This window comes from Saccopteryx leptura, chromosome 9 (genome assembly GCF_036850995.1).
Source record: "Saccopteryx leptura isolate mSacLep1 chromosome 9, mSacLep1_pri_phased_curated, whole genome shotgun sequence".
NCBI classification, from domain to species: Eukaryota; Metazoa; Chordata; class Mammalia; order Chiroptera; family Emballonuridae; genus Saccopteryx; species Saccopteryx leptura.
The window spans coordinates 69,704,996-69,732,617 of NC_089511.1; the positions used below are offsets into that span (position 1 = coordinate 69,704,996).

General features: G+C 44.3%; 1 protein-coding gene and 1 long non-coding RNA gene across 8 annotated transcripts in view; one reads left to right on the forward strand and one right to left on the reverse strand.

The window, feature by feature from the left end:
* Positions 1 to 11,230: 11,230 nt before the first annotated feature.
* Positions 11,231 to 20,022, reverse strand: LOC136380813 (uncharacterized). Its single transcript, XR_010746988.1, has 3 exons — positions 19,949 to 20,022; positions 17,834 to 17,990; positions 11,231 to 12,245 (listed from the first exon to the last, which is right to left on the reverse strand). It is a non-coding gene; the product is annotated as an uncharacterized lncRNA (long non-coding RNA).
* The window catches only part of CCAR1 (cell division cycle and apoptosis regulator 1), a 52,833-nt gene continuing 45,132 nt past the window's right edge, over positions 19,922 to 27,622 (forward strand). For 2 of the 7 annotated variants that reach the window (XM_066348951.1, XM_066348958.1), the window contains exons 1-2: positions 20,122 to 20,262; positions 21,320 to 21,444. In XM_066348951.1, the coding sequence (XP_066205048.1) occupies positions 21,372 to 21,444 (73 nt within the window). In that variant the 5' untranslated portion in view covers positions 20,122 to 20,262; positions 21,320 to 21,371. Of the gene's footprint in view, positions 19,944 to 20,049; positions 20,288 to 21,319; positions 21,445 to 27,622 lie in introns of those variants that run through there. The other 5 variants (XM_066348957.1, XM_066348954.1, XM_066348956.1 and 2 more) reach the window with 5 other exon arrangements.

Below are 27,622 nucleotides of genomic sequence, written 5' to 3' on the forward strand. Positions count from 1 at the left end.
AAAGAATGGGAGCCATTCCTGACCAGGCGGTTGCCCAGTGGATAGAGCGTCGGGCTGGGATGCGGAGGACCCAGGTTCGAGACCCCAAGGTTGCCAGTTTGAGCACAGGCTCATCTGGCTTGAGCAAAAAGCTCGTCAGCTTGGACCCAAGGTCACTGGCTCGAGCAAGGGGTTACTCGGTCTGCTGAAGGCCCGCGGACAAGGCACATATGAGAAAGCAATCAATGAACAACTAAGGTGTCACAACAAAAAACTGATGATTGATGCTTCTCATCTCTCTCCATTCCTGTCTGTCTGTCTCTGTCTGTCCCTCTCTCTGTCCCTGGAAAAAAAAAAAAAAGAATAGGAACCAAAAAAAAAAAAATGAGAGCCAACCTGACCAGTGGTGGTGCAGTGGATAGAGCATTGACCTGAGATACTGAGAACCCAGGTTCAAAACCCCAAGGTCACCTGACCTGTGGTGGCGCAGCAGATAAAACATTGAGCTGAAATACTGAGATCGCTGGTTCGAATCCCTGGGCTTGCCCAGTCAAGGCACATACAAGAAGCAACTACTGCTATGAGTTGATGCGTCTGGCTCTTTCCCTCCCCCTTTCTCTTCCTTTTCTCTAAAATTAATAAAGTCTTAAAAAAAAAAAAGGCCTGGTGTGTGGTGGCTCAGTGGATAAACCTTTGGCCTGGAATGCCAAGGTTGCTGGTTCGAAACCCTGGGCTTCTCTAGTCAAGGCACATACAACAAGCAAGCAATGAACAACTAACATGAAGCAACTATGAGTTGATACTTCCCATTCCACGCTCCCCTCTCTCTCCTGTCTCTGTAAAATCAATCAATAGAATAAAAAGAAAACCCAAAGTCACCAGCTTGAGCATTGGAATCATCAATATGAACTCATGGTTTCTGACTAAGTCCAAAGGTCACTGGCTTGAGCAAGGGATCACTGGCTTGTCTGGGGCCTCCTCCCAATCCGTCAAGGCATGTATGAGAAGCAATCAATGAACGATAAAAATGATGCAACTAAAAGTTGATACTCCTCAGCTCTCTCTCTCTCTCTCCCTGTCTCTCCTTCTCACACACACACACAAAAAAATAGAGTGGGAGTTGAGCATCATCCAGAGCTGGCTGTTTCAATCTCAGGTCAGGGCCCAGACAGGAATAGATTGATATTCCTGTCTGTTTCCTCCTGCCTCTCTAATATCAATAAAATAAACATTAAAAAAAGAAAGTAGGCCCTGACCAGATAGATCAGTTGGTTGGAGTGTCATCCCAAAGTGCAGGGGTTGCCAGTTCAATCCCTGGTCAGGGCATATATGGAAGCACATTGTCTCTCCCTTTCTCCCTCTATCTCCAAAATTAATACAATAAACATTAAAAAAAAAAATGAGTGGGGCCTGACCTGTGGTGGCGTAGTAAAGTGTCGACCTGGAATGCTGAGGTCACCGGTTCGAAACTCTGTGCTTGCCTGGTCAAGGCACATATGGGAGTTGATGCTTTCTGCTCCCCGCCCCTTCTCTCTCTATCTTTCTCTCTCTCCTCACTAACATAAATAAATAAAAGTTTTAAAAAATTAGTGGGAACCAGAATATGAACCTACGTAGTCTGGCTTTATAGTTCATGCTTTTAACCTCTATGTCCCTCTACCCATCCCTGTCCCATCTCAAATGATCCCTTGTTCACTACCTCTCCACTTCATTATGGCCTCCCCTTATTAGGCCCAGGACTGATAACGAATGGTGAATTTCTCTATTCTTTTTTTTTATTTTTTATTTTTTAAGAGAAAGACACAGGAACTTTGAGCTTCTCCTATATGTGCCCTGACCAGGGATCGAATTGTCAACTTCTGTGCTTCAAGACAATGCTCCACAGCAGAGCTATCTGGCCATGGCTTGAAATTTCTCTATGTAACAGAGTAATACAAAGTAGTGAGCATGTCAAAATTTTCATATAAAGCCTGAGGAATGTGATATATTGTAGGACTTCCATTCAGCTAGATTTTTAGGTGGTTCTGAAGTTTAGTTGTAATTTTGATGTGGTTGTGGAAGGATTCAAGTACCATATTTACCTATACTGCCATCTTTTTCAGACATCCTAGAAACAACTTATGATTCCATATGTTCATAGGTGAAGTCACATGGCATATGATCAAGAAGCCTTTTTATTTTTTATTTATTTTTTATTTATTTATTTATTTTTTATTTATTTATTTATTTATTTATTTATTTATTTATTTATTTTTTGTATTTTTCTGAAGCTGGAAACCGGGAGAGACAGTCAGACTCCCGCATGTGCCCTACCGGGATCCACCCGGCACGCCCACCAGGGGGCGATGCTCTGCCCCTCCAGGGCGTCGCTCTGTTGCTACCAGTGCCACTCTAGCGCCTGGGGCAGAGGCCAAGGAGCCATCCCCAGCGCCCGGGCCATCTTTGCTCCAATGGAGCCTCAGCTGCGGGAGAGGAGAGAGAGACAGATAGGAAGGAGAGGGGGAGGGGTGGAGAAGCAGATGGGCGCTTCTCCTGTGTGCCCTGGCTAGGAATAGAACCTGGGACTTCTGCACGCCAGGCCGACGCTCTACCACTGAGCCAACCGGCCAGGGCCTATTTTATTTTATTTTATTAATTTTTTTTTTTTTCTGAAGCTGGAAACGGGGAGAGACAGTCAGACAGACTCCCGCATGCGCCCGACCGGGATCCACCCGGCACGCCCACCAGGGGCGACGCTCTGCCCACCAGGGGGCAATGCTCTGCCCCTCCGGGGCGTCGCTCTGCCGCTACCAGAGCCACTCTAGCGCCTGGGGCAGAGGCCAAGGAGCCATCCCCAGCGCCCAGGCCATCTTTGCTCCAATGGAGCCTTGGCTGCGGGAGGGGAAGAGAGAGACATAGAGGAAGGAGGGGATGGGGGTGGAGAAGCAAATGGGCGCTTCTCCTATGTGCCCTGGCCTGGAATTGAACCCGGGTCCCCCGCACGCCAGGCCGACGCTCTACCGCTGAGCCAACCAGCCAGGGCTTGTTTTATTTTTTTAAATGATTTTATTTATTGATTTTACAGAGAGAAGGGGGGAGGGAACGAGAAGCATCAACTCATAGTTGCTCTACTTTAGTTATCCATTGTTTGCTTGTCATATATTCCTTGACCAGGCAAGCCCTGGATTTCAAATAGGCAATCTCAGCATTCCAGGTTGATGCTCTATCCACTGTGCTACCACAGGTCAGGCAAGAAGCCTTTCTATTTACTGAGGTTGAATTATCTTATCCCCTGGCTAGATGTCAAAATCCTAAGTCTCATAGTCACATAGTCACAGTTACTGTTATCCACAGGGTAACACTGTTTTTCTTTTTTTCTTTTTAAAAAAAATTTTTTTATTTTATTTAATCATTTTTAGAGAGGAGAGAGAAAGAGACAGAGAGGGAGAGAGAGGAGAGATAGAGAGAGAGAGAGAAGGGGGGGAGGAGCTGGAAGCATCAACTCCCATATGTGCCTTGACCAGGCAAGCCCAGGGTTTCGAACCGGCGACCTCAGCATTTCCAGGTTGACGCTTTATCCACTGCGCCACCACAGGTCAGGCAACACAGTTTTTCTAATCCATCCAGTCTGTGTATATCTTTGAACCCTAATCTCAGATGTTGACTGCCTTTTCTTTTTTTTTCAGAGAAGTAGAAACCAGAGACTGAAAATCCTCTCCTTTTCCCATCTGTACCTTATAAATCTACCTCCATCTGTACTCATCCTCTGCTTCCCATTACAAGGAAAGAGATATCCTTCCTCCAATCAAAGGCTGATCTCTCCGTGTGTCCTTTCTGGCTTCTATTCAGCTAGTCTCCTCAGGCTTCATTTCTTCAGGAGAAAGTCATTTCTTCTTTCTCCTGTAACTTCAGTTTCAACACTGTATCCTCCCTACCAGTATTTGAAAACAGTCTGGTTTCTGGCATTATAAAACAAACAAAAAACTGCCCTTCAACTCACATCCCTCACTTAACCATTTCTCTTTCTAGCCATAGTCATTTTGAAAATGGTTATTTACATACGCTCCTTTCATTTTCTTAATGAAAGGGTCACATCTAGGCACCTATAACTTATGAGCTTTACACAGATCTATGGAAGTATTAAAAGCTAAATAACCTAATTTCCTTCTTGGAAAAGTGATAAACCAGGGCGATTAAAATCGCAGATTTCTCAATGTTAACAACACTTTTTTTCTGATTTAATAAATGTTCATAATGACCAAAAAAAAAAAATGCTGAACAGAACCATGACAAGTAAAATTTTGAATCAGTAATCAAAATACTATCAACCTTGCCTGACCTGTGGTGGCGCAGTGGATAAAGCGTCAACCTGGAAACACTGAGGTTGCTGGTTCAAAACCCTGGCTTGCCTGGTCAAGGCACATATGAGAGTTGATGCTTCCTGCTCCTCCCCCTTCTCTCTCTCTCTCTCTTTCTCTCTCTCTCCCCCCCTAAAATGAATAAAAAAAAAATACTATCAACCTAGAAAAAAAGTCCAGGAAAAGGTAGATTTCTTGATGAATTTCATATATATAAGGTCTATCGGAAAGTTCTGTCCGTTTTTGGAATAAAACAAAATACAAATTTTTCTTACCGTCAATAACTTTATTAAATAATATAATTGCCATTATTATTAATGATTTCTTGCCAGCGTGAGGGAAATTTGTATATCCCATTTTTGAAAAATGTTTTATCTTTTGATGCGAAAAATTGAACCAGTGCTTGTTTGATATCTTCTTCATTTTTGAATTTTTTTTTTTTTTTTTTTTTTCACTTTTCTGAAGCTGGAAACAGGGAGAGACAGTCAGACAGACTCCCGCATGCGCCCGACCGGGATCCACCCGGCACGCCCACCATGGGCAACGCTCTGCCCACCAGGGGGCGATGCTCTGCCCATCCTGGGCGTCGCCATGTTGCAACCAGAGCCACTCTAGCGCCTGAGGCAGAGGCCACAGAGCCATCCCCAGCGCCCGGGCCATCTTTGCTCCAATGGAGCCTTGGCTGCGGGAGGGGAAGAGAGAGACAGAGAGGAAAGCGCGGCAGAGGGGTGGAGAAGCAAATGGGCGCTTCTCCTGTGTGCCCTGGCCGGGAATCGAACCCGGGTCCTCCGCACGCTAGGCTGACGCTCTACCGCTGAGCCAACCGGCCAGGGCCCATTTTTGAATTTTTTGCCCTTCAAAAAAAATTTTTTTTTAATTTTTATTTATTTATTTATTTATTTTACAGAGACAGAGAGTGAGTCAGAGAGAGAGATAAACAGGGACAGACAGACAGGAACGGAGAGAGATGAGAAGCATCAATCATTAGTTTTTCATTGCGCGTTGCAACACCTTAGTTGTTCATTGATTGCTTTCTCATATGTGCTTTGACCGTGGGCCTCCAGCAGACCGAGTAACCCCTTGCTGGAGCCAGCGACCTTGGGTTCAAGCTGGTGAGCTCTTGCTCAAACCAGATGAGCCCGCACTCAAGCTGGTGATCTCGGGGTCTCGAACCTGGGTCCTCTGCATCCCAGTCTGACGCTCTATCCACTGCGCAACCGCCTGGTCAGGCCCTTCAAAAAATTTTGTAAGGACAGAAACAAGTGATAGTCGGAGGGTGCTAAATCCGGGGAATATGGTGGATGCTACAGACATACTTCTGTAGCATTTCTTCCTTTTTGAAATTTGTAAAAATTACAGTGGCGTAAATGAACTTTATCAGTAGCCATGGGTATACTATTGCTTCACACATAAGACTAATGTGAATCAACTTTGTTTTAGTTAATTTGCTACGTCAGTATGTATACATTAAGTGATAAAAATAGAGAGGCACACATGCGCCAAATAAACATGTGCTTACGTGTCGAAACTTGTTGTGATAGAAACGGACAGAACTTTCCGGTAGGCCATATATATATATATATATATATATATATATATATATATATATATATATTTTTTTTTTTTTTTTTTTTTTTTTTTTTTAAGTGAGAGGAGGGGACATAGTTAGACAGATTCCTGCATGCGCACTGACCGGGATCCACCTAGCAACTCCCATCTGTAGCCAATGCTCAATGCTCAAACCAACTGAGCTATCCTCAGCACTCAGGGCCAATGCTTAAACCAATTGAGCCACTGACTGTGAGAGAGAGTAGAGGAAGAGGGAGGGGAAGAGAAGCAGATGGTCATTTTTCATGTTTGCCCGACTGGGGATCAAATCCAGGATGCCTGCATGCCAGGCCAACGCTCTATCCACTTAACCAACTGACCAGGGCCACATCAATTCTTTTTCTTTTCTTTTTTGAGTGAGAGAGAGAGACAGAGAGAGAGACACACTGAGCTATCCTCAGTGCCCTGGGCCAATGCTCAAACCAATCAAGCCACTGGCTGTGAGAGGGAAAGAGAGACAGGAAGAGAAATAGATGGTTGCTTCTCATATGTACCCTGACTGGGGATCAAACCAGGGACGTCCTCATGCCAGGCCACACTCTGTCTATGGAGCCAACTATCCAGGGCCTTCCATCAAATATTTTAATAGAAAATGCCTGACCTGTGGTGGTGCAGTGGATGAAGCGTCAACCTAGAATGCTGAGGTTGCCAGTCTGAAACCTCAGGCTTGCCCGGTCAAAGCACATATGATTACCAACTACTATGGGTTGACACTTCCCACTCCTATCCCCCTTTCTCTATCTCTCCTTTCTCTAAAATAAGTCAATAGATAAAATCTAAAAACAAAAAAAGAGCTGGGCTTGTGGTGGCACAGTGGATAAAGCGTTGACTTGGAGTGCTGAGGTCACTCGTTCAAGATCCTGGGTTTTCCCAGTCAAGACACATATGACAAGCAATCAATGAACAACTAAAGTGAAGCAACTATGAGTTGATACTTCCTGCTCCAACCCCCCCCCCATTCTCTCTCTCTTTTCTCTGTAAAATGAATAAATAAAAATTTTGAAAAATGCTTATTTTATTGATTTGAGAGAGAGAGAAATGGAAGGAAAGAGAGAGGGAAACAGAAACATCAATCTGTTCCTTTATGTACCCTGATGGGGGATCAAACCTGTAACCTCTGCTTTTCCAGACAATGCTCTAACTAACTGAGCTATCCAGCCATGGCAATAAATAAAATCTTTAAAAAAAATAAAATTAACACCAATTCTTCTCAGACACTTTTAAAAGAGGCGAAAGGAATGCTTACTAACTTAATCTTTGAGCCAGGTATTACTCTTATACGAAAGCCAGCCAAAGACATCACAAAGCCCCTGGCCGGTTGGCTTAGCGGTAGAGTGTTGGTCCGGTGTGTGGAAGTCCCGGGTTCAATTCCCAGTCAGAGCACACAGGAGAAGCTCTCATCTACTTCTCCACCCTTTCCCCTCTCCTTTTTCTCTGTCTCTCTCTTCCTCTCTTGCAGCCAAGGTTCCATTGGAGCAAAGGTGGCTTGGGCGCTGAGGATGGCTCCATGGCCTCCCTGCCTCAGGTGCTGGAATGGCTCCAGGCACAATGGAGCAGCGCCCCAGATGGACAAAGCATTGCCCCCTGGTGGGCATACCAGGTGGATCCCGGTCGAGCACATATGGGAGTCTGTCTGCCTCCCTGCTTTTAACTTTGGAATAAAAAAAAAAAAAAAAAAAAGACATCACAAAAAAGCTACTGACCCATATTAAATATATACATATATATGTACAAAAATTGTATACAAAATACTAGCAAATGAAATGCAGCAGCATATTGAAAGGATTATACTGTATTCCAAAGTGGGATTTATCCCAGGAATGCCAGGAAAAATAAATATAAAATCTTAATCAACTTAATATACCATTTTAATACAATGAAGGAAAATCCACATAATAATCTCAATTGATGGAGTAAAACCACTTGACAAAATCCAAACCCTTTCATGATGAAAACAGTCAATAAACTAAAAATAGAAGAGAAACTTCTCAATCTAGTAAGGAGCACCTCTGAAAAATCCACAGCTCTCTCAAAACTCAAAAACATTGGTACATAAAGAAACATGCATCCCCATGTTCATCGCAGCATTACTCACAGTGGCCAATACATGGAAACGACCAAAGTGCCCCTTGATAGAGGACTGGATTAAGAAGATGTGGTACATATATATGATGGAATACTACTCAGTCATAAGAAATGAGAACAGTGACATTTACGACAACATGGATGGACCTTGAGAACATTATACTGAGTGAAATGAGTAAATCAGAAAAAGTTAAGAACTGTATGATTTCGTACATAGGTGGGATATAAAACTGAGACTCATAGACATAGGTGAAAGTGAAGTGGTTACGGGTGGGAGGGGCATGGAGATGAGGATAGGGAGGGGTGGGGAGAAGGCTGTAAAGAGGGACAAAGAAAACGTGACAGAAAATGATTTGACTTTGGTGATGGGTATAAAATACAATCAACAGTTCAAATGCTATAGAAATGTTTACCTGAAACCTATGTATTCTTATTACTCAATGTCACTGTGTTAAAGTTAATTTTCTAAATAAAATTTAAAAATTAAAAAAAGAAAAAGAAAAACCCACAGCTAAAATCATACTTAATAGTGAGAGACTAAAACTTTCTAGTCAACACTGTACTGGATGCAGTAGCCAGAGGAATTATAAAAAAAAAAAGGACTAACAAAACATTCAAGCCTGACCTGTGGTGGGGCAGTGTAAGGAGCTGTGATGGCGAACCTTTTTATAAAAACCACCTACTTTTGCAGTGTTCGTCAACCTGGTCCCTCCTGCCCACTAGTGGACATTCCAGCTTACATGGTGGGCACTAGCGGAGCAACCAAACGGCACTGAGATTGGCCCACCCTGCAAGCTAGAACGCCCACTAGTGGGCGGGAGGGACCAGGTTGACCAGCACTGCAAAAGTGGGTGGTTTTTTTTGTTTTGTTGTTTTTTTGTATTTTTCTGAAGCTGGAAACGGGGATAGCCAGTCAGACAGACTCCCGCATGCGCCCGACTGGGATCCACCCGGCACGCCCACCAGGGGGCGATGCTCTGCCCCTCCGGGGCGATGCTCTGCCCCTCTGGGGCGTCACTCTGTGGTGACCAGAGCCACTCCAGCGCTTAGGGCAGAGGCCAAGGAGCCATCCCCAGCGCCCGGGCCATCTTTGCTCCAATGGAGCCTCAGCTGCGGGAGAGGAGAGACAGATAGGAAGGAGAGGGGGAGGGGTGGAGAAGCAGATGGGCGTTTCTCCTGTGTGCCCTGGCCGGGAATCGAACCCGGGACTTCTGCACGCCAGGCCGACGCTCTACCACTGAGCCAACCAGCCAGGGCCAAAAGTGGGTGGTTTTTATTTTTATTTTATTTATTTATTTTTTTATTTTTTTCATTTTTCTGAAGCTGGAAACAGGGAGAGACAGTCAGACAGACTCCCGCATGCGCCCGACCGGGATCCACCCGGCACACCCACCATGGGCAACGCTCTGCCCACCAGGGGGCGATGCTCTGCCCATCCTGGGCGTCGCCATGTTGCGACCAGAGCCACTCTAGCGCCTGAGGCAGAGGCCACAGAGCCATCCCCAGCGTCTGGGCCATCTTTGCTCCAATGGAGCCTTGGCTGCGGGAGGGGAAGAGAGAGACAGAGAGGAAAGCGCGGCGGAGGGGTGGAGAAGCAAATGGGCGCTTCTCCTGTGTGCCCTGGCCGGGAATTGAACCTGGGTCCTCCGCACGCTAGGCCGACGCTCTACCGCTGAGCCAACTGGCCAGGGCGGGTGGTTTTTATAAAAAGGTTTGCCATCACGGTTATAGAGCATGGGCCTGAAATGTTGAAGTTGTGTGTTCAAAATCCTGGGCTTGCATGGTCAAGGCACATACAAATGCTACTTGCTCCTTCTTTCTCTCTCCTCACCCTTGCTAAAATCAATAAAATAAAATCTTTAAAAAATAATAATAGCCTGATCAGGCGGTGGTGCAGTGGATAGAGCGTCGGATTGGGATGCCGAGGACCCAGGTTCGAGACCTTGAGGTCGCCAGCTTGAGCGCGGGCTCATTTGGTTTAAGCAAAAAACTCACCAGCTTGGATCCAAGGTCGCTGGCTCCAGCAAGGGGTTACTCGGTCTGCTGAAGGCCCGCGGTCAAGGCACATATGAGAAAGCAATCAATGAACAACTAAGGTGTCACAATGCGCAATGAGAAACTGATGATTGATGCTTCTCATCTCTCCGTTCCTGTCTGTCTGTCTCTGTCTATCCCTCTCTCTCTATGTAAAAAAATAAAAATAAATAAATAAAAAGCATTCAAATTGGAAAGAGGCAAAACTATCTCAATTAATAATGACATGATATATGTAGAAAATCCTAAAGAATACACAGACACACAATTAAAGCTAATAAACTAATCATCAAAGTTACAAAAAGATCAACAGACTAAAATCAATTGTATTCCTTTACACTAGTAATAAAAAAAACAAAAATGATTTTAAGAAAAGAGTTCCAACCCTGGCCAAATAACTTAGTTGGTTGGAGCGTTTTCCTGATGTGCAAAGAGTTCCATTTACAACAACATCAAAAAGAATATAAAGTACTTGGAAAATAAATTTATCCAAGGAGATACAACAATAGAACTCTGAAATCTATAGAACATGTTGAAAGAAATGAAAGAAGATCTAAATAAATAGAAAGACATCCCACACTCATCGAATAGAAACTTAATATTGTTAAAATGGCAATACACCTGCCTGACCAGGTAGTGGTGTAATGGATAGAGCATTAGACTGGGACACAGAGGACCCAAGTTCAAAACCCTGAGGTCGCCAGCTTGAGTGCAGGCTCATCTGGTTTGAGCAAGGCTCACCAGCTTGAGCCCAAGGTCACTGGCTTGAGCAAGGGGTTACTTGCTCTCCTGTAGCCTACTGGTCAAGGCACATATGAGAAAGCAATCAATGAACAACTAAGGTGCTGCAACAAAGAATTGATCCTTCTAATCTCTCTCACTTCCTGTCTGTCCCTGTCACTCTCTCTCACTAAAAGAAAAAAGAAGATGGCAATATTTCCCAAATTGATCTCTAGATTCAGAGCAATCCCTACTAAAATTCTAACTGCCATTTTTGCAGAACTGGACAATATTAAATTCTATATGAATCCTAAAATTCATACAACTGCAAGAAACCCTGAAAAGCCAAAACAATCTTGAAAAAGAACAAATTTGGAGGACACTCACTTCTCAAGACTTTCAATAAAGCTACAGAAATCATAAGACCGTGGTACTGGCATAAGGACAGACAAATTGATGGAATATAGTTTGTTTGTTTATTTATTTATTATTTTCTTTTAGCGAGCAAGAGAGACACAGAAACACGGAAAGGAAGAGAGATGAGAAGCATCAACTCATAGTTGTAGCACTATTTTAGTTGTGTATTGATTGCTTCTTCTATGTCCCTTGATGAGGGGCCTCCAGGTGAGCCAGTGACCCCTTGCTCAAGCCAATGACCACAGGGTCATTTCTATGATCCTGCACTCCAGCTGGTGAGTCTGTGCTCAAGCTGGATGAGCCCGTGCTTAAGCAAGTAATCTCGAGGTTTTGAAACTGGTTCCTCCGCATCCCAGTTGACATTTTTTTTTTCTCTTTTCATACCAGTTGACTCTTTAGCCACTGCAGCACCATCTAGCCAGGCTGGAATAGAATTTAGAGGCCAGAAATAAACTTATTTATATATGGACAATTGATTTTTTACAAAGATGTTGAGATCATTCAATTGCAAAGAATAGACTTTTCAACAACTGGTTCTGAGGTAACTGGATATTCACATGCAAAAGAATGCATACCATATGCAAAAATTAATTTAAAATGGATCAAAATGTAAAGCAAAATCATACAACTCTTAGAAGAAAACACATAATTAAATCTTTATGACCTTATATTTGATTTGGTGATTGGTTCTTAGGTATGACACCAAAAGGAGAAGCAACATAAGAATAAGTAAGTTCAACTACAAGAAAAATCAGCCTGATCGGGCGGTGGCGCAGTGGATAAGAGCATAGGATTGGGATGAGGAAGACCCAGGTTTGAGACCCTAAGGTCGCCAGCTTGAGCAAGGGCTCATCTGGTTTGAGCAAAAAGCTTGAGCCCAAGGTCACTGACTCTAGCAAGGGGTTAGTGGGTCTGCTGAAGGAACCATGGTCAAGGCACGTATGAGAAAGCAGTCAATGAACAATTAAGGTATTGCAATGCGCAAAGAAAAACTAATGATTGATGCTTCTCATATCTTTGTTCCTGTCTATCTGTCCCTGACGATCCGTCTCTCTGACTCTGTCTCTGTAAAAAAAAAAAAGAAAAAGAAAAATCAGTAAATTAAAAAAAAAAATTATTTACTAATTTTAGAGAGAGGAAGGGAGAGTTCCTGTGTTTGCCCTAACCAGGGATCGAACCAGCAACCTTGGCACGTCAGGATGATGCTCTAATCCAGTGGTTGGCAAACTCATTAGTCAACAGAGCCAAATATCAACAGTGCAACAATTGAAATTTCTTTTGAGAGCCAAATTTTTTAAACTTAAACTATATAGGTAAGTACATTCCTTATCAAGGTAGCACCCACATGTGATATTGTGTGGAAGAGCCACACTCAAGGGGCCAAAGAGCCACATGTGGCTCATGAGCTGCAGTTTGCCGATCAGGGCTCTAACCAACCAAGATATTCGGGAAAGAAAAATCAGTAAGTTAAAAAAACAAAAATCAGCCTGACTAGGCGGTGGCGCAGTGGATTGGACTGGGATGTAGAGGACCCAGGTTCGAGACCCTGAGGTCGCCATATTGAGCACGGGCTCATCTGGTTTGAGCAAAAAGCCCACCAGCTTGAACCCAAGGTCGCTGGCTCCAGCAAGGGGTTACTCGGTCTGCTGAAGGCCTGTGGTCAAGGCACATATGAGAAAGCAATCAATGAACAACTAAGGTGTTGCAACGCGCAATGAAAAACTAATGATTGATGCTTCTCATCTCTCTCCGTTCCTGTCTGCCTGTCCCTGTCTATCCCTCTCTCTCTCTGTGGGAAAAAAAAAAAAAATCAGTAAATTTTGTGCATGCACATATGGGAGTTGATGCTTCCTGTTCCTCCCCGCTTCTCTCTCTCTTTATCTCTCTCTTCTCTGTAAAATGAATAAATAAAATCTTTAAAAGAAAAAAGACACTGTTAATAGGGGCAGAGGGTGCATGATGTGGTAGATAGATGGTGTTTTGTTGAATTATGCTCTTGAAACCTGTATGGTTTAGCAAACCAATATTATTCCAATAAATTCAGTTAAAAAATATTCTAAAAAGCTAAAAACCAAGAGGCAGTCCGACAGACTCCTGTATGCGCCCGACCGGGATCCACCCAGCATGCCCACCAGGGGGTGATGCTCTGCCCATCTGGGGCATTGCTCTGCTGCAACCAGAGCCATTCTAGTGCCTGAGGCAGAGGCCATGGAGCCATCCTCAGCGCACGGGGCCAACCTTGCTCCAATGGAGCCCGGGCTGTGGGAGGGGAAGAGAGAAACAGGGAGGAAGGAGGGGGGGAGGGAAAGAGAGAAACAGGGAGGAAGGAGAGGGGGAGGGGAAGAGAGAAACAGGGAGGAAGGAGAGGGGGAGGGGTAGAGAAGCAGATGGGCACCTCTCCTGTGTGCCTTGGCCGGAAATCGAACCCGGGACTCCTGCACGTCAGGCTTTCTCATATGTGCCAGAATTCCTCTCTTTTTGCTCTTAATTGTGTTGAATGCAGAAAACCCCCACCATACATATCATCTTAACTTTACACCAAACAAAGGATAGAAGAAACTTGCCTCCAGTCTTTCTGGGGAACATGGGGGTAGTGTAAACAATCCAGCAACACAGCTTAACAGCCTTTTGCAACCTAATCAGGCAAGTTAGGTGGGGGGTTGGGCAGACCGTCAGCTTACAGCCAATTCCTCACACCTCTGTCCCCCCAAAATCTAAACTCCAAAAACCCTGTTGGTTTTTTGGTCCCCAACAGGGACATATTTCTCTGGAATACCATAGGGTGCACCTGGAAATCTTCTAGGGTGCACCAGTGCATCCTGGCACACACTTTGAGAACCACTTGGTTTAGAGCATCATCCTGAAATGCAGAGGTTGCCAGTTCAATCCCTGGTCAGAGCACATACAGGAACAGATCAATGTTCCTGTCTCTCTCTCTCTCTCTCTCCCACACCACCTCCCTTCCTCTCTCACTAAAATCAATACATAAGAATTTTTTTTAAGCCTGAGCAGGATAGAGTATCACCCTGGGCCCTGGCCTGTTGGCTCAGCGGTAGAGCGTCGGCCTAGCGTGCGGAGGACCCGGGTTCGATTCCCGGCCAGGGCACATAGGAGAAGCGCCCATTTGCTTCTCCACCCCTCCGCCGCGCTTTCCTCTCTGCCTCTCTCTTCCCCTCCCGCAGCCAAGGCTCCATTGGAGCAAAGATGGCCCGGGCGCTGGGCATGGCTCTGTGGCCTCTGCCTCAGGCGCTAGAGTGGCTCTGGTCGCAATATGGCGACGCCCAGGATGGGCAGAGCATCGCCCCCTGGGGGGCAGAGCACCGCCCCTGGTGGGCGTGCCGGGTGGATCCCGGTCGGGCGCATGCGGGAGTCTGTCTGACTGTCTATCCCCGTTTCCAGCTTCAGAAAAATGAAAAAAAAAAAAAAAAAAGAGTATCACCCTGGGATGCTGAGAACCCAGGTTTGAAACCCCAATGTCACCAGCTTGAGCGTGGCCTCACAAGCTTGAGTGAGGTGTCACCAGCTTGAGCATGGGATCACAGACAAAACCCCCCATGGTCACTCGCTTGAGCCCAAAGATGGCTGGCTTGAAGCCATGATCCTTGGCTTGAGCAAAGGCTTACTGGCTCATCTGAAGCCCCCCAATCAAGGAACGTATGAGAAAAGTAGTCGTTGAACAACTAAAGTGCTGCAACGAAGAGTTGATGCTTCTCATCTCTCTCCCTTTCCATCAGTCTGTCCCTGTCTTTCTGTCCCTCGCTTAAAAAAAATTAAAACAATGAATGCTTTTTGTAAATAAGTGAAACAACAAAATTAATATTTTTCTCTTTCTCTCCCCCTTCCTCTCTAAGAAATTAACCATCTGACCTGTGGTGGCATTGACCTGCAATGCTGAGGTTGCTGGTTTGAATCCTTGGGCTTGCCTGGTCTAGGCACATATAGGAATCAGTTAATATGAGTAGATGCTTCCTGCTTCTCCCTCCCCCCCCCTTTCTCACACCCACTTTTTTTTCTCTACCCTCTCTCCAAAATTCAATCAAAAAAATTAAAAGTAATCATCAGAGGTGATGGTTATACAACACTGTGAATATACGGGGACCTGGAACATTGAGGTCATCAGTTCGAAACTTCGGGCTTGTCAGGTCAAGGCACACAGACGAGAAACAACTATGAGTTGATGCTTCACCCTCCCTGTCACCTCCCACCCCTGCCTGCCTTTCTCTCTTCTCTCTAAAATCAATAAATAAAATTAAAAAAAAATTTTTTTCCAAAAAAGTGGGGGAGGGGGGATCAAAGAAATTGAAGAGACATTTCTCCAAGGAAGATATATCAGTGGCCCAAAGGATTCTTAACATTATTAGTCATTAGGGGAGTACTAATTCAAATCATTTCATATACATGAGGATAATGATAATAATTTTTAAAAAGGCCAATAACAACAGTTAAGGAGGATGTGCTAAATTGTTTGTGGAAATAAAAAGGGGTGTAACCCCTATGGATGATAAAAGGGGTTCTGTGGAAGGGAACCTTACAGAGGGATTCGATCATAAATTCCTAACTGGGCAGGTCATGATGGGTAGCCATGCCCCAGGCCTATAACTTCTTTAGTGAAAAGTTTTAAGGCAAGTTTGCCAATTTGTCCGTCCTTCCTCCCTTCCTTTCTTCCTTCGTTCTTTCAAGAGACAGAGAGAGACAAAAGGAAAGGAAGGGAGAGAGATGAGACACAATAACGTGCAGATGCATCACTTTAGGTGTTCATTGATTGCTTCTCACATGTGCCTTGATGGGGGAGGGGGGGCAGCAACACTAGCTCAAGCCACCAACCATGGGATCATTTCGATGAACCCGTGCTCAAGCTGGTAACCTAGGGATTTTGAACCTGGGACCTCAGTGTCCCAGGGCAATGCTCTATCCACTGCACCACCACAAGTCAGGCACCAGTTGTTCTTGTGTATCATTAAAAAAACAGAAGTAGGCCCTGGCCGTTTGGCTCAGTGGTAGAGCGTCGGCCTGGCATGGGGAAGTCCCGGGTTCGATTCCCGGCCAGGACACACAGGAGAGGTGCCCATCTGCTTCTCCACCCTTCCCCCTCTCCTTCCTCTCTGTCTCTCTCTTCCCCTCCCGCAGCCAAGGCTCCATTGGAGCAAAAGATGGCCCGGGCTCTGGGGATGGCTCCTTGGCCTCTGCCTCAGGCGCTAGAGTGGCTCTGGTCGCAACAGAGCGATGCTCGGGATGGACAGAACATCGCCCCCTGTTGGGCATGCTGGGTGGATCCCGGTCGGGCGCATGTGGGAGTCTGTCTGACTGCCTCCCCAGCAGTCAGAAAAATACAAAAAACAAACAAACAAACAAAAAAACCCAGAAGTAATACCCCTAGAAAAGGATAATAACCCTCAAGAGAGCACAGAATCTTAACTATCCTGTAATCCAATTCTCACTTTGCTTTTTCCCACCTCCATATATATTCCCTCCTTATTTTCTCCTCCCCCCTTTTTTTATTTTATTTATTTATTTTTTTCATTTTTCTGAAGCTGGAAACGGGGAAGCAGTCAGACTCCCGCATGCGCCCGACCGGGATCCACCCGGCATGCCCACCAGGGGGCGATGCTTTGCCCCTCTGGGGCGTCGCTCTGTTGCATCCAGAGCCATTCTAGCACCTGAGGCAGAGGCCACAGAGCCATCCCCAGTGCCCGGGTCATCTTTGCTCCAATGGAGCCTTGGCTGCGGGAGGGGAAGAGAGAGACAGAGAGGAAGGAGAGGGGAAGGGGTGGAGAAGCAGATGGGTGCCTCTCCTGTGTGCCCTGGCCGGGAATTGAACCCGGGACTCCTGCACGCCAGGCCGACGCTCTACCGCTGAGCCAACCGGCCAGGGCCCCCCCCCCCCCTTTTTTTTGTGAAAGCGACAGAGACATAGAGAGGGACAGACAGACAGGAAAGGAGAGAAATGAGAAGTATCAACTCACAGTTGAGTCACTTTAGTTCTTCATTGATTACTTTCTCATACATGTCTTGATGGGAGTGCAGGGTCTCTAGCTGAGCCAGTGACTCCTTGCTCAAGCCAGCGAACCTGGGCTCAAGCCAGTGACCATGGGGTCGTCTATGATCCCACACTCAAGCCAGATGAGCCCTTGCTCAAGCCAGCAACCTCAGGGCTATGTACCTGGCTCCTCAGTATTCCAGGTTGATGCTCCATCCACTGCGCCACCATCTGGTCAGGCTTCCTCTTTATTTTCAAATGCATAACAGAAGCTGCAAACCTTATTCTCCAGATCATTTGAGAAGTTGCTCACCAGCGTATATAGTTTGCCTCAAATAAACTCTTAAAAAAGTTCTCTATCGGTTCAGATGTTTCTTACATTAACACTACTGTGAAAACACATCGGAAGAGTCTCAAAAAGTTTATAGAATTATCATATGACTCAAAATTTCACTCCTAAGTATATACCTAAGAGAACCGAAAACAAGAGTTCAAAGAAAAACTTGAATGTGAATGTTCATAGCATCATTATTTATAATAGCTCCAAAGTGGAGACAATGCAACGATCAATCAACAAACTGATACACAATATTTGGTTTTGTGGTAGGCAGTTAGAAATAAACAGAGAGAGCAAGGACGATGGGTCAGGTACAGAAGATCAGCAGCAGTGTCTGACCTGTGGTGGCGCAGTGGATAATGCGTCGGCCTGGAAATGCTGAGGTCGCCGGTTCGAAACCCTGGGCTTGCCTGGTCAAGGCACATATGGGAGTTGATGCTTCCAGCTCCTCCCCCCTTCTCTCTCTCTGTGTCTCTCTCCTCTCTCTCTCTCTTCTCTAAAATGAAAAAAGAAAAAAAAAAAAGATCAGCAGCATGGAAAGCACTGGGTATCTAGCAACAGGCAAAACTGGGAAAGCAAGGACCTTGCCCCCAGGGTGACCTTGCCCCCAGGGTAACCTTTCCTCCCCTAGCATACCGCTAGTCATGCAGTTTAGACCCCCTGACCTTTCATGTTGCTGGTCATGCAGTTCAGAACTTCCCCTGACCTGTCCTCCTCTAGTCATGCAGATTAGATCCCCCTTAAAGGGGAATGAACAAGCGGGCCTTGTTTGAGAATATCCCTGAAGCATTAAGCTCCCAAAACAATGAGCTTCTGACCTTCATCAAATATACCCAGGTCTCAGTTGTGTTTTAGCTCCTGGCCCAGAAAAAGGAGCAAAACCAGACAAAAAAACCCTCAGGACTAGCTGCACTAACGACCCCCTACCCGGGTGCAACCAATCAGCAGAGACCTCGATATGAAAGGACACACCTGGAATGATGAATAGTCTATTAAGATCCTCCCCTGGGACTTCTTCTAAACTCTTACCGAAAGGGACCAGCACTCTCCCTCTAGGAAACATACCAGTGCCTTTCCAGAACTCTTTTCCCTCTAGACATGTTGCCTTTACCCTTCTCTCTCCTAAGCTCCACGGGCTCTTCTTTGACCTCTGGAACTTACATCCTGAGCCCATTCATGTTACAGCTCACTTGTACCTCTGTGACTTTCTATTTTTTTTATTTTTAAATTTTTTGTATTTTTCTGAAGTTGGAAACCGGAGGCAGTCAGACAAACTCCCGCATGCGCCCAACAGGGATCTCCCCCTCCCACCCACCCCCCAGCACGCCCACCAGGGGGCGATGCTCTACCACTGAGCCAGCCGGCCAGGACTCTGGGACTTTCTACATAAATTGTCTTATAGTTTTGAGTCTTGGCTCTGAATCTCTCTTAGCCAGAACTCAAGAACAGAGGTTGCAGAGCCCAGATAGGGCCTGGCTCACTGAGCTAACACCTGGTGCTGTTTTCTCAACCCCATCCCTTAATATGTTTAGCATAAAGATGGAACGAAGTACTGACACATGCTACAATATAAACCTTGAAAATATGGCTTTATAGAGGCCAGACCCAAAAGGCCATGTATTATATAACAGCATTAATATGAACCATATAGGACAGGCATATCCAAAGAGACTGAAAATTGTAAGTGGTTGTTAGGAGTTGGAAGGAGCAGGGAATAAGGAGTGACAGCTTAAAGGGTGGGGGTTTCTTTTAAGGAGGAACAGGATAATGTTTGTTACAACCTTCTGAATATACTAAAAGCTACTGAATTGTATAATATAAAATATTTAAATGTATTGTGGTATTGTGCACCTAAATCTTGTATAACTTGTTTTAGGTTAGAGGAAGGGAGATAGTGAAGGCAGACTCCTACATACACCGGGACCAGGGTCCACCCAGCAGAACCCTGTATAGTTTTATTAACGAATGCTGCCCAATAAATTCAAGAAAAATATTAAATAAAAAAATAAAACAATGAATTACATGTTAAATGAATTTTATCCCAATTTTAAAAAAAGTTAGGGAGGTCTCTGCCGGTTGGCTGGATTGGGTAAGAACCTTGCCCTAAAATGCCAAGGTTGAGGGTTTGATCCCCCACGGGGCACATAGGGGAGGCAACCAACAGGGTGCACCACTAGGTTGAACAACAAATGAACGCTTACGTCTCTTCCTCCCTAAAAATCAGTTGATTAAAAAAATAAGAGGGAGAGAGATGCTACAGTATACATCCTTTCTTCCAAGTATTATACTTCCCCCTAGAAAAGAAAAGGGGGGGGGGGGGAGAAAAATACAAAATGGCGGGCTCACACAGTCACGTGACCGCCAATCTCTTCCTTCCCACCCTTAGGAAAGCCTTTCCCACAGAGCTGGCGCAAAGACACAGGCCAGTTCATTATTAGGCGAAAACAAGGTAACCTTTTCTAGGCACACTCTAGTTCCAGACGCGTACCGACCGGGGTGAGCGTTACGGAAGGCGAGCTGGGGGGCGCGCACGCACTACGTAGAGCCGTAGGCGCCGCTCCTCGGAGAGATGGGTAGGAGGGGAGAGGAGTGGAGGCACAGGGGGAAGTTGGCGCATGCGCCTCAGGCTGACGGGTTTGAAATGGCTTCGGTGTTAGCCGGGACCCGATTCAGGTGAAGGTCTGGTCCTCTGGCTTGGAGCGGCGGCAGAGCTGGGGTTCTTAACGTCCTTTTGATTCGCGAAAGGACCGGGAGCGACCGTTTTGGTAGTACGGCATCCGTAGGCTGGCGACGGTGGGGGTTCTCGTGGGACTGGGGCGGGAGGGACACGGTCCCTTTTGTGCGGGTCGGAGCAGGCCCCGCGCTGCCGGCCCCTCCCCCACTCCTCGCTGCTCCCCGCGGCCCCGAGATGCCGCCCCAGTGCCCCTCACCGCCGTCTGGTGGACTCGGGGGGATTGCGGGCGGCCGCCCCTCGCTCCCGAGTCGCTGCGGTGTTAGCGTCCTGCTCCCCGGGCCGGAGGCATGGGGTCCACTCGGGGCACCTTGGGGTTGGGGAGATGTAGGTTTTCTTCGTCCGGCCGAGGGTTTCAAGGGACGAGGGCCCGCAGTATTTATTCCTCTGCTGGCCCTTCGCCCAGTCTCGTGGGACGGAGGATTTCGCCGTCCCTGGTCTGAGGACCGCGAGGAGCTGGGGTTGGAGGAAGATGGATGGCAGAGCTCCGGACCCTCCTGTCGTGGGGGAAGGGGGTGGGGTGCGCGGGCTGAGATCTTAGCTTGTATTTGGGGGGGAGGGTTAAAAGACATCCGTTATTTCAACTGTCTTTCCCCTCGAGGGAGGGGAGAGAAAAGGGACCCCCAGTTTCCTCCCTATTTGAGAAAGTATGTAGATGTTTGTTATTTAAATAATATTCTTAAATACCTTTACTCGATGTCTTCTAATTTTCGTTATTGGTTTCACCACTTTGAATCTCCAACTCATTGCCAAAAGAAACATGCAGGCCGTGTTCCTTTGAACATAAAGCTGTGTACTTATTAATTTAAGAATTGGGTAGATAACAGCAAATGGTCTTCTGTGTAAATCTGACAGTTTGTAGTCGCAGAAAGAAATGCCTTTATTGTAAGTCTGCTCCTTATGTCATACATTAAAGTCATTAAAGTTGGATACTTTGGATGAACTACCTTTGTAAAAGTTTTTTTGCTGCATATGGGACATTCATGTGCCCTTTGTTATTTATACTTAAATCTATGAAGGTGTCCTTGACAAACATTTATTTTGTGATATCTGTTATTCGGTTGAATTTTAAAATGTGGATCCTTTCTTAATAGATCGCTGCTATAGAAGACAAACAAGGGAAAGTTTCCCCCCCCTGCTTTCATCATGGCTCAGTTTGGAGGACAGAAGAACCCACCGTGGGCTACTCAGTTTACAGCCACTGCAGTATCTCAGCCAGGTTAGGCTACTGAACACATGTACTGTAAATAGGGGTGGACGGCATGCTGGAACTGTGAATTAAGCTGAGCATAATACTGTAAAATGTTCGCAAATGATATATCTTTTAATTTTGTCTGTGAAGCTCCTTTTAAAAATTCATGGGCCAAGGAGCAAAATAAACTATACAGCAGTTTGGAAGTTTTCTAGTTTTTCAAATGTTAAATTGATTGACTTTTAATAGATTTAATTATGTTAGAGGTTAGCAGCCACTTTTTCGTTTACCAAAATCATTTGACTTAAGGTATCGGTATTCAGAAGTTAAACAGTTGATTCTTTATTTTTTATTTTTTGACAGACAGAGTCAGAGAGAGGGACAGACAGACAAGAAAGGAGAGGGATGAGAAGCATCAATTCTTTGTTGTGGCTCCTTAGTTGACCACTGATTGCTTTCACATATGTGCCTTGATGTGGGGGCTACGGCAGAGAGAGTGACCCCTTGCTCAAGCCAGTGACCTTTGGCTTCAAGCCAGTGACCATGGGGTCACGTGTATAATTCCATGCTCAAACTGGAGACCTTGGGGTTTCAAACTTGGGTCCTCCATGGCCCAGTCCGAGCTCTATCCACTGTGTCACTGCCTGGTCAGGCTAAGCAGTTGACTCTTGAGCAAGGGAGTAATAACACGCATCCCCAGTGGAAAATCCCCATACTACTTTTTACTTTTGACTCCTCCAAATCTTAAACTTCACTAATAGCCTGCTGTTGACTGGAAGCCTTAGTAATAACACAAACAGTTGATTAACATGTTTTGTTTCTTATATGTATTACATACAGTATTCTTACATTAAGCTATAGAAAAGAAAATGTTATTGAAAGCACAGGGAAGAGAAAACATGCTTATAGTGTTGTACATATTTATTGAAAAAAATCCATTTATAAGTGGACTCCAGTTCATACTTCTGTTTAAACCTCAACTGTATTTAAAAATAAATATCAAAAATTTATACTTTATAAAAATTATGCATGACTCTTTCTCAGTTGGTTGAATTTAAAGTAGAAAAGCTAACTCTAAAGAATTTATCAAGCAAAGAAAAAAGATTTAAAAGGAGCAAGTGAATATTTACATTTTCAAAATAAAGTCAACAGTAATGTCATTGAAAATGTCTGTTTTGCCTTGGTCCAGATGCACAGTTGATTGGAGCATTGTACCAATGCAAGAGGGTGGCAGGTTTAATCCTGGGTTAGGGCACATAGAAGAAACTGCCTATGAGTGCATGGATGGGTGGAGTAACACATCGATGTCTGTGTACCTCTCTCCCTCTCTCTTTCTCTCTGCTCTCTGCTTTCTCTCTCTTTCTCTCCCCCTCCCTGAGGTCGCTGGTTCGAAACCGTGGTCTTGCTTGGTCAAGGCACATAAAGGAAGCAACTACTATGAGTTGATACTTCCTGTCCCCCCCACCTCTCTAAAAATCAATAAATAAAATTTAAAAAAATTACTACATAAATTAAAAATAAAGAAATGTTTGTTTTAATAAGGTTCTTCCCATTGCCCTTAGTAGTAATTTCTTGACTTATGGTTTGAATCTTAAATAAGATTCTACATAATGAAAATTTGAGTTTCTTTGAGTACCCAGAAAAGTTATAGCTTATTCTGTTAATTTGATATATCTGGTACATCGCTGCGTTTCACTTACTAAAGGTATTTATTTTGTAATGTGATCTAACTTGGGTATTTCAAAATTTGATGGACATGACTAGTTATGTAGGTGACCTTTCTCTTTAAAAAAATGGGCTTTTATTTTAATTTCTCTTGATTGGGGGGGTTAAATGATCAATAGTTACTTATGTAGGGAACTGAAAATAATATGAAATATATAGATTATATTTTAGATCCAAGTATTTCTTGTCTATATTAAAGAATGGTATCGAATCGACTTAGTTTTTGTGAAATAAGAATTGTTTGCAGCTATTCTTGTCTAGAAGCAAGTGCTATGTACTGGTATTTTGGTAAACTGAGCATATTTTATTTGGCTTTTTAACATATAATTTGTTTTAAATTTATGTCTGTATTGTCCAGTACAATAATTCTTACAGTGGAATTCCACTGTCTATAGTTAGTTCTTAACATTTGTATTGGAATTACTTAAAAAAGAACTTATGTTCTTTTATTTTTAAGCTCGAGCAAAGGAGACACCAAAGGTTTATAAAATTTGTCAAAAATCAGTAAATATAGGTCTCTCTTTTTATATTTGGCTATAATGGGATTTATGCTGTAGGAAATTACAGATTTTCTTAGACCTATCATTAATCAGTTTTTCTTTTTTTTTTTTTTTTTTTTTTTTTTTTTTTTACAGGGACAAAGAGAGAGAGTCAGAGAGAGGGATAGATAGGGGCAGACAGATAGGAACGGAGAGAGTTGAGAAACATCAATCATCAGTTTTTCGTTGCGACACCTTAGTTGTTCATTGATTGCTTTCTCACATGTGCCTTGATTGCGGGCCTTCAGCAGACCGAGGAACCCCTTGCTGGAGCCAGCGACCTTAAGTCCAAGCTGGTGAGCTTTTGCTCAAACCAGATGAGCCCACGCTCAAGCTGGCGACCTTGGGGTCTCGATCCTGGGTCCTTTCACATCCCAGTCCGATGCTCTATCCACTGCGCCTCCGCCTGGTCAGGCAGTTTTTCTTTTTTTTTTTTTATTAAGTGAAAAGCAGGGAAGCAGAGAGACAAATTCCTGCATGCATCCCAACTGGGATCAACCCGGCAAAGCCCCCTACCTGCCCATCCAGGGCCATTGCTCTGATGCTCAACAACCGAGCTATTTTAGTGCCTAAGGCGAGGCCATGGAGCCATCCTCAGCACCCAGGGCCAACTTGCTCCAACAGAGCCATAGTTGCAAGAGGGGAAGAGAGAGATATACATAGAGAGGAGGGGTGAGGTGGAGAAGCAGATAGGCGCTTCCCCTCTGTGCCCTGGCTTGGGATCGAACCCGGACTTCCGAACCCAAACAGGACTTCTACATGCCAGCCTGACACTACCACTGAGCCAGCCGGCTAGTTGTCTTACTTTTGTTGGTTTTTTAATTTTAAGTAAAATGGATTTTTTTCCCCCCGATTTTTATAGGATTTATTTATTATTTTTTATTTAGATAAATTTGGCCTTTGTTGGTTGACTCAGTGGTAGCATGTTGGCCTGATGTGTGGATGTCCCGGGTTTAATTTCTGGTCAGGGATCATAGGAGAAGCTAGTGTCTGCGTCTCTATTCCTACTCTTCCCTCAGACCCCAGCCATAGCTTAATTGGTTCCAGTCTACGGCCATACCACCCTGAACGCGCCCGATCTCGTCTAATTGGTTCCAGTGCATCAGCCTGGGCACTGAGTATAGCTCGATGGAGTCTCTGCCTCAGGTGCTGAAAAGGGCTTGGTTGCGAGCATGGCCCCAGATGGGGGTCTCCGGGTGGATCCTAGTGGGGGCGCATGTGGGCGTCTGTCTCTCTATCTTCCCTCCTCTCATTTGGAAAAGAAGGAAAGAGAGAGAGAGAAAAAGAAAGTCAAATTTAACAGGGTGATATTGATCAGTAAGAATACATAGGTTTCAGGTAAACATTTCTATATCATTTGAACTTGATTGTGTTGAATGCACATCACCCAAAGTCAAATCATTTTCCATTGCTGTGTATTTGTCCCTTTTTAATCTAGACTCTTAAACAACTGATTGATAAAAATGTCACACTTCTAAAGATTTTCTGGTATGTTTTAGACCAGGTGCTTCACCTAGTTCATTAGTGTTCTCTAATCTGTTCCTGTAAATCACAATGTTCTTTCTATGTAGTTATTAACTGTAACTATAGAGTAGCAATTTTTCAAGTTATTCTTGGACACAAGAAAGATGTATTGTAAAAAGTAGTGTTACATGAGCTAATACTGCTTTTATGGTAACCTCTTTGAGATTCGTAATGCTTAGTGACATTAAAGCTTCTGAGAAATCCTAAAGTAAAAATATGTGTTTAGTTCACAGTTGCTTAACTTTATTTTTTATTTTATTTTATTTTTGTAACAGAGACAGAGAGAGGAACAGATAGGGACAGGCAGGGAGGGAGAGAGATGAGAAGCATCAATTCTTCATTGCAGCACCTTAGTTGTTTTTTTTTCTTTTTTAAATTTGTAATTTTAAAATTATTTATTTATTTATTTATTTATTTATTTTACAGAGACAGAGCGTGAGTCAGAGAGAGGGATAGACAGAAAGGAACGGAGAGAGATGAGAAGCATCAATCATGAGTTTTTCATTGCACGTTGCAACACCTTAGTTGTTCATTGATTGCTTTCTCATATGTGCCTTGACCATGGGCCTTCAGCAGACCGAGGAACCCCTTGCTGGAGCCAGCGATCTTGAGTTCAAGCTGGTGGGCTTTTTGCTCAAACCAGATGAGCCCGCGCTCAAGCTGGTGACCTCGAGGTCTCAAACCTGGGTCCTCTGCATCCCAGTTCGACGCTCTATCCACTGCGCCACCGCCTGGTCAGGCCCTTAGTTCATTGATTGCTTTCTCATATGTGCCTTGACTGTGGGGCTACAGCAGAGCCAGTGACCCCTTGCTTAAGCCAGTGACCTTTGGGCTCAAGTCAGTGACCACGGGGTCATGTCTATGATCCCACACTCAAGCCAGCAACCCCACACTTAAACTGGTGAGCCCATACTCAATCAAGCCAGATGAGCCCATGCTCAAGTTGGCGATTTTGGGATTTCGAACCTGAGTCCTCTGCATCTCAGTCCAACATTCTGTTCACTATGCTACCACCTGGTCAGGCTCTTAAATTTTTTTAAAACTTGTACCACTTTTTTGTTTTTTTCAAACTTTAATGCCCTGGGAGCCAGTCATTGTTATCCAGTGGTGAAGTACAGTGCTAGACTGCAAGTTCTTTTTGCTTTGTTCTGTGTTTTTTTTGCAAGAGAGGGAGAGAGATGAGAAGCATTAATTTTTGGTTGCAGCACTTTAGTTTTTAATTGATTGCTTTCTCATAAATGCCTTGACTGGGGGACTCCAGCTGAGCTAATGACCCCTTGCTTAAGCCTAAACCAGAGACCATGGGATTATGTCAATGATCCCACGCTCAATCCATCGACCCACACGCAAGCTGAAGACCATGAGGTTTCAAACCTGGGACCTCAGTGTCCCACGTGGATGCTCTATCCGCTATGCCACTACTGATCAGGCAAACAGTGGAGTTTTTCATTGCTTTTTTACATTTAATGGAATTGCAAAAAAGCTTCAGGTAAAATCTTTCTTGTATTCTCTTCAACTTTTAGCCCTGTCTAGGTATACATTAAACACTGTGTACCCAAACCTGTCATTCTGAGCCTTTACCCCAACTATATATTTGGCTTATGCAAATAATCATTTTAAGTCACTGTGTAGTTAATTTTATCTTTCATTACTCAGTACCGTAGTGCACTAAAATTTAAAAGTTTTTGTACTTTTAAAGTGTTGCTTTTCTCTGTTCCCTACTTTTACAGTTTTTAAATGCAAAGTGGAAGTATGGTACATGAAAATTCTGTGCAGTAGGAAGTTTTTTTTTTTGTTTTTTTTTAAAGGGTTGTGGGTTTTTGTTTTTTTGTTTGTTTGTTTTTTTTAAAGACTTTATTAATTTTAGACAGGGGAGAGAGAAAGAGAGAGAGAGAATGAGAGAGAGAAGGGAGGAGCAGGAAGCATCAACTCCCATATGTGCCTTGACCAGGCAAGCCCAGGGTTTTGAACCAGCGACCTCAGCATTCCAGGTCGACGCTTTATCCACTGCGCCACCACAGGTCAGGCGCAGTAGGAAGTTTTAAGGGTGAGGATCACTTCAGCAACAGTGCCATTAATATACTGCTCACAAAAATTAGGAAGCATTCATATGAAGCAATAAAATATCTTACTTTTTGTGAGCAATATATATGATTCTCATGTCCTTGAAGATAAACAGTGATTTTATAGTAAAATAATTTGTTTTTTGTTCTTCCTAAAAATAGTAGTCTTTATTTATCACAAAGTATGGTTTTTGTTTTTTCTAAAAATACTACTTGAAGGTACTTCAACCTTTAGCTTTATGTGTAAGGTTAGTTAGGTTCATTCTGTAGTTTAATTTTATAGATTAATGTTTTCTTATATCTGTCATGGCTTGATCATTTAATATAAAGCCATTGGAATTGTTGGTGGGATAT